At 37.7% G+C, this 6,863-nt stretch overlaps 1 protein-coding gene across 1 annotated transcript; it reads right to left on the bottom strand.

The window, feature by feature from the left end:
• Positions 1-322: 322 nt before the first annotated feature.
• Positions 323-6,640, bottom strand: LOC309658776 (olfactory receptor 2T27-like). Its single transcript, XM_082457793.1, has 2 exons — positions 4,560-6,640; positions 323-1,941 (listed from the first exon to the last, which is right to left on the bottom strand). The coding sequence occupies exon 2, from the start codon at positions 1,790-1,792 to the stop codon at positions 863-865; it is 930 nt and encodes a 309-aa protein (XP_082313919.1). The 5' UTR covers positions 1,793-1,941; positions 4,560-6,640; the 3' UTR covers positions 323-862.
• Between the last annotated feature and the right edge of the window lie 223 nt (positions 6,641-6,863).

The following is a 6,863-nucleotide window of genomic DNA, read 5'->3' as shown; positions in this document are numbered from 1 at the left end:
TTTAGAACTTTATTATTGCTTGTTTTACTTGAAAGAAGACCACATAATCATAAAACTTCATTTCATTGTAATTATTTTAAACTATAGTCTCAGAAGCCACATGAATAGGATTATAAATTATAAAATTGAGCTATTTCATTAGCTTGAAAAATAGCAATGTTAATGCAGCAATGAAGAAGGAAAAATGGTGAAAATTAGTAAGAAAAAAATTTTTTAAATAAATTCTTATCTAATCCCTTAAAAATTTCCTGAATTCACCTCATTGTTTCTATTCACATAAGGCTATTTATAATTTTAAATTTAGAAGTGTATAAATTATATGTAATAAAATATAAAAATTATATATGAGTACAAGTAGGAGATTGGAGAAGAGTTATATAGGAATATTTCATGGAATAAGTAATATTTGACATTTTCAACAGTGGAGATTCAGTCAAGGCCGTTAAGAATGACTAGATGAATGAAAGAAAACACAGAAATAATGATTTTAAAAATAAGAAACATCAACCAAGGTGTTAGTTATAGGTTGACAATCAGTTTTGGACTATGTGACCCAATACACTGAAGCTGCTCCAGAGGATGGAGATTATTTATCTTTGCACAGATGTTATTGTCAAAACCCATGTAATTTCCCCAAAAGCTAAACACAATAACACATTAAGGTTGTAGTCAATTGAAGTCAACACTATGGAACTAAGAACAACTTCATCTCAACAGACAAATGTCAATATGCCTGTGTCCTGATACCATCCTGCTCCTTTATACTGTTACATTTCCAGTATGACAATCCAGTTACCATGACTACTTTTAATATTGAGGATGGTATATTTCTGACAGTGACATTGTAGAATATGGAATTTCCTCAATTGTAACACCTTCCCATGCACTTCCTCAGAGCCCCCACCACTTCTTTGTTCCTCAGGCTGTAGATGAGTGGGTTGAGCATGGGGGTCACTATGGTGCCAAGAACAGCTCCAATCTGGTCTTGCTCAGGTGTGTGGGATGAGGTGGGTGTCATGTAGATGAAGATGGCCTGACCAAAGTAAAGACTCACCACTGTCAGGTGGGAGGAGCAGGTGGCCAGGGCTTTGTTCCTGCCCCTGCTAGAGTTCATCCTGAGAACAGTGAGGAAGATGAGAGTGTAGGAGGTCAGGATGAAGATAAATGGGACCAGGAGAAATACAATGGTTGACACAAATTTCACCATCTCATAGGCTGATATGTCAATACAGCACATTCTCAGGATAGCAGGCATCTCACAGAAGTAATGATTAATCTCCCTGGAACCACAGATAGGGAAATTCATTGGATAGATGGTGTGCACAAGGGCTGCAAGGGCTCCCCCAATCCAAGCTGCAGCAGCCATCTGGAGACAGACCTTGGGGTTCATGAGGACTGTGTATCGCAGGGGGTTACATACAGCCACATAACGGTCATAAGCCATGAGAGTCAGCAAGATGCACTCAGCAAGGCCAAGGGTGAGGAAAAAGAAGAGCTGCGTAACACATGCAAAATAGGAAATGTTCTTCTTCCCAGTGAAATAGTTGGTGACCATTTTGGGGACTGTGCTGGAGATGTAAGCCAGGTCAATGAGGGAGAGCTGACTGAGCAGGAAGTACATGGGGGTGTGGAGATGGGAGTCCAGCCAGATGAGTAGGATTAATATGGAGTTTCCAGCAAAGGCAACAGTGTAGATAAGGAGGACAATGAGAATGAGGAGGTAGGGATGTCTGAACCAGGGAAAGAGCCCCAGGAGGATAAAGTCAGTTGAGGTTTCGTTCTTCTGTTCCATGTTTTCATTCAAATGCTTTGTTCAAACTGAAAACTTGCAGAAACAAAATAATATAACAGAGGATGTGGTGCTTTGCTAAAATAATTTAATCTCTTGGTCAGGACCTTCTTCTCCATACACGTATGGCCAGGCCTCTAAAACAGTACATTCTCATAAAAGAGAAAGTGAAAAAAATATTTCATCAAATTAAATCACCTCTACCTAGAAATTAGAAATGTCATACCTGAAAGTTGGTCTCATTTGGGTAAATGAATATTTATTCCCTTTGACTTATGATAATCACTGACTTAACCATTATTTCACCCATGTTTGAATTTCTTAATGTACTTCAGGATGCTGACATTCTTATTTCTTGCATATTGTTTTTCTAAGTTTCTTATTCTATCTACCTCCACCCCAGAGGATCTCTTGAACTTCTCTTGGGGTCCTCTCAGAGCTTTAATCAAGAAATTTTAATTGTCAGCTGAATGAGAAAAACTGTTCACTCTATTTTATGCACTAATCTCTGTAATTCTGATTTTATTCAGTTTTCTCTTTTTATTCCTACTTCTTAATTTTCAGCTGCATATTTGTACTTGAATAATTTCCTTATTCAATTAACAACTTAAAAACAGCAGTAATACCCTTTTGTCTGTTAATCTTTCAGTTATTGTTCATTGACCATAGAATAAAAACTCCTTCAAAATAATTTTAACATGCTGACCAAAGTCCTGAAAATGAATTTTAAAATCCCGTGTTTGTAAGAGTGGTGTTTTTCAGCTGATGACAGATGAATACATATATCCTCATTTATCTGATGAAAAATATCTCATAAATATTCCCTATGCCTTCTTTTATTTAAAGTAAAAAAAAAGAAACATTGTACAATGTCTGACTCTCAATGGAAAGAGAGCAAAGTTCTCAGTGTCACACTTCCAAGGAAGGGTCGCTATAAGCTGTGGCAGAACTTAGCCTTGGGGAATTATGTTTCCTTAAGTTACCAGAGACCCTGGGAACCTCTGGGTTCCTGGGTTGCTTTTCTGGGGTGCCTTTCTTCAAGATTTTTCTCTGTCTTCCTACCTTTTTTGACATAAATACTTCCCCTAACATGGATATTCATTCTCTGTGGTGTGAAATGATGGGAGAATATCTTTGAAAATTATGTTTTATGGTCTCCAACTATCACATGTAAAATATGATATTTTGTCTACATATTTAACACACAGGGATTATTACTACAAGGAATTGTAGGGGGAGAATATCTTTGAAAATTATGTTTTATGGTCTCCAACTATCACATGTAAAATATGATATTTTGTCTACATATTTAACACACAGGGATTATTACTACAAGGAATTGTAGGCTGAGAATGGGAAATAGACATAAACACTGCAAAATTAATTTGCTCTAGGAATGATAAAGGATTGAACGCTGTGCCTGGTATCTAACCGATGACTGGTTTTTGAAATCTCTGTGCTTATAGACAAACCCCTTTCAAATGTGAATTAATCATTTCACAGATTAGCAAATTAGGCCAATAGATGTTATATATTGTATCTTGAAAATATTATGTTTTATATCTATCACATAATATTACATTTTCTTGGATTTAGGAATATACAGTAAAAGTGATTCCTGTGATGTCTTTAGTAAGATCTTGGTTCTAGCAATATCTTTGCAAGCCTGGAAATCAATGAATAGCTCTAGGATTCAGTTATTTCATATATAAATGAGATATTGACCTACTTCATTTATAAGCATTGTTCTTACCTTCTTAAAAATTACATTAGTCAGTAAGTATTGATAAAACCATTGGACACATATATTATTATATTGAAATAAAGATTCAACAACAAACTATGCATTAGCCAAATACAGACTAAGTCTTGACTAAATAATGCACAAGGAGTATGTTATAAAAATTCTTGCAAAATATGTTTTTGTCAAAATATGTATGTTTTTGCCTTCAAATGGTCAATATGAATGACCACAATTTACTCAAGAAATGCAAAAAAGAAGGTTTGATTCTGATATTTTAGCTAAAAATAGTGGCATTCTTTTAGTTTCTTCTTGGGAAAGTCAAATTTCCTGCCAAATACTCAAGAGACCTAACTTTCTCCACTGTATAAAATCTGAAACTGAGTGATTAACAATCAAAGAAGCACTCTTAAAAACATTTTTGTGTAAATGGTGAAAGATAGACCCTATCAGAAGAGTGTGTACAGATTGCTCCCATCCATAACTCACCCTATTCTTTTAAATGTCCTTAAACTCTTCATCTGGAAAACAGTGTCCAAAAAAGGGAGCATGGTCTTTGTCATGCAAGATCCAAGTAGTGCTCCTCCCAGCCTAGGGGGCAGTAATTCCTAAAGATGTGCTGTTGGATGACACGATTGTCTCCTCCAATGACAGTGTAGTGGAGGAAATACTAACAATAGTGACAATTATAGCAATAGTAGTTAATGCTTACAGAGAACTTACTAAACATCAGAGTGGTTTACATGCATTAACTCATTGATTGTTCATATAGAACATATATGCAATCTTGAGGAACTGAGGCAAAGAAAAATGAGAGAAGAATGAAACAATATACTCTCAGTGTGTACCCTGTAAGGCAATGGCTGAAGAGCATGGGGACACAGGCAGTTTCCTACAGAGCCTCCCTCCATCAAGACATTATTCTACCTCTCTAGTCATTTATATATTAACCTCTAATTATAAAAGAAATGCATTCCACATATCATGACTCACTGTGAGAGGCTTCCTTTTCATGTGGTCCAAACTTACCTGCTCTTGCTTTTCAAAGGTTTCTACCCTGAACATTTGGTGTGGAGACTGGATGAACAACCAGATTTAATTTCTTGCATGGAAGGCAATCGTTTTATCAATAGGCAAAAACATTCTCACTTCCCTGGATCTAACCTCCTACTTACTGCTGCCTGGTGACCTTCTGGTAGCTGCTGCCATCCCCTTGTGCAGCATGACTCTTTTGCCTTAGATTAGTAAATTCTTGCCTTGAGAAACCTGATTTCTGACATTTCAAGGTCCTTGTAAATGAATTAATTACATTTCTGCTCCACACCTTGCTAAGGCCTGAGATCAGCATGTGAGGATTCAGTATTGTAATATGAATTAAATCAAGTCCTTACATAGCTTCTGGTACCACAGAACTGAGGAAACCTTTAAGGGTGTCTCATGGGAGTCTGTCCCCAGACTTCAATTAATTATAGTTCTAGAATACATGTAGGGCTCTTAGAAAACTCCTATAAAATATAGAAACTCTTCAGTATTCTGTACTTTTTGTTTGCAAAATCACATAGTTGGGTTTTGATTGTCTCTATGGAAATGGAGACGTTAAAGAAATTACACGTTGAAAATGTGATAGCAAACTATTTTGGATGATTGAAAGAATGGAGAGTAAAAAACAATTTTTTAGAAAATTATATTTAAAAAACTCGGTGCATGAACTCGGAAGCAAAATCCTCGGTGAGAAAGACAGTAAGTGTCAAACATCTTATGGTTTTACTGATTACAGTTTTATTCTAAATTACTGTGGGTTGGATTATTAGTTTATCTTATTACAATCTATTTATGCACTAGAAAGCTGAAGAAAGAAAATTAATTGGGTAGTATCAACTCTGTTGTTTCAGTAAGGAAATAAGCAATCTCATTTATAAGCAGAAAATTCAATGAGTCAAATCATTTGTGTGTTCTAGAAACAATTATTTGGTTATTACTTTAATTGTGACTAACTATTTGGGTTTCTGGATGGAAAAAGCTCTCTCTGAGAACCATTTTGTCAAAGCACTAGTTGCTCACCATCTAGGAATACTGTGTGAGAGGACTGAGTTAGCCGTGGGATACAACATGGCTTGGTTCCACATCAGATTTTTTTTTTAATCACCCTTCCTGTTATTTTTTTTTAATATTTTATTTTATCTATTTATTTATTTATTTTTATTTTGGCTGCATCAGGTCTTAGTTGCAGCACACTGGACCTTCGTTGTTGCATGTGGGATCTTTCATTGCTGCGCAAAGGCTCTTTGTTGTAGCACACAGATTTCTCTCTAGTTGTGGCATGCAGGCTCCAGAGCACATGGGCTCTGTAGTTTGTAGCACACAGACTCTCTAGTTGAGGCGCACAGGCTAGTAGTTGCAGTGCGTGGGTTTAGTTGCCCCACAGCACGTGGGATCTTAGTTCCCTGACCGGGGAATAAACCCTCATCTCCTGCATTGGAAGGAGGATACTTTACCAATAGACCATGTGGAACAACTCCTACAGAACATCTACTGAAGGCTGGCAGAAGACCTCAGACTTCCCAAAAGCCAAGAAACTCCCCAAGTACCTGGGTAGGGCAAAAGAAAAAAGAAAAAACAGAGACAAAAGAACAGGGATGGGACCTGCATCTCTGGGAGGGACCTGTGAAGGAGAAAACATTTCCACATACTAGGAAGCCCTTCACTGGCAGAGTTGTGAGGTGGATGGAGGGGAAGCTTCGGAGCCACTGAGGAGAGCACAGCAACAGGGGTGCAGAGGGCAAAGTGGAGAGATTCCCGCACAGAGGATCAGTGCCGACCAGCACTCACCAGCCTGAGAGGCTTGTCTGCTCACCCACCGCGGTGGGTGGGGACTGGAAGATGAGGCTCAGGCTTCGGAGGTCAGATCCCAGGGAGAGGACTGGGTTTGGCTGCATGAACACAGCCTGAAGGGGGCTAGTGCAGCACAGCTAACTGGGAGGAAGTCCAGAAAAAACTCTGGAACTGCCTAAGAGTCAAGAGACCATTGGTTTGGGGGGCAGGAGGAGAGGAGATTCATAGCACTGCCTAAACAAGCTTCAGAGACGGGGGAGAGCCATGGCTAAGTGACCTGGAAGATAATATAGTGGAAATAACTACTACAGAGCTGAATAAAAAAAAATAATGAAAAAAAATAATAATAATAATAATGAAAAGAATTGAGGACAGTCACAGAGACCACTGGGACAACATTAAACGCACCAACATTCAAATTATAAGGGTCCAAGAAGAAGAAGAGAAAATTAAAAATGGACTGAGAAAATGTTTGAAGAGATTCTAGTTGAAAACTTCCCT

This window comes from Balaenoptera physalus, assembly GCF_965194825.1.
Source record: "Balaenoptera physalus genome assembly, chromosome: 3".
In the NCBI taxonomy this organism is placed as follows: Eukaryota; Metazoa; Chordata; class Mammalia; order Artiodactyla; family Balaenopteridae; genus Balaenoptera; species Balaenoptera physalus.
This window is presented reverse-complemented; position numbering and strand designations above follow the sequence as displayed.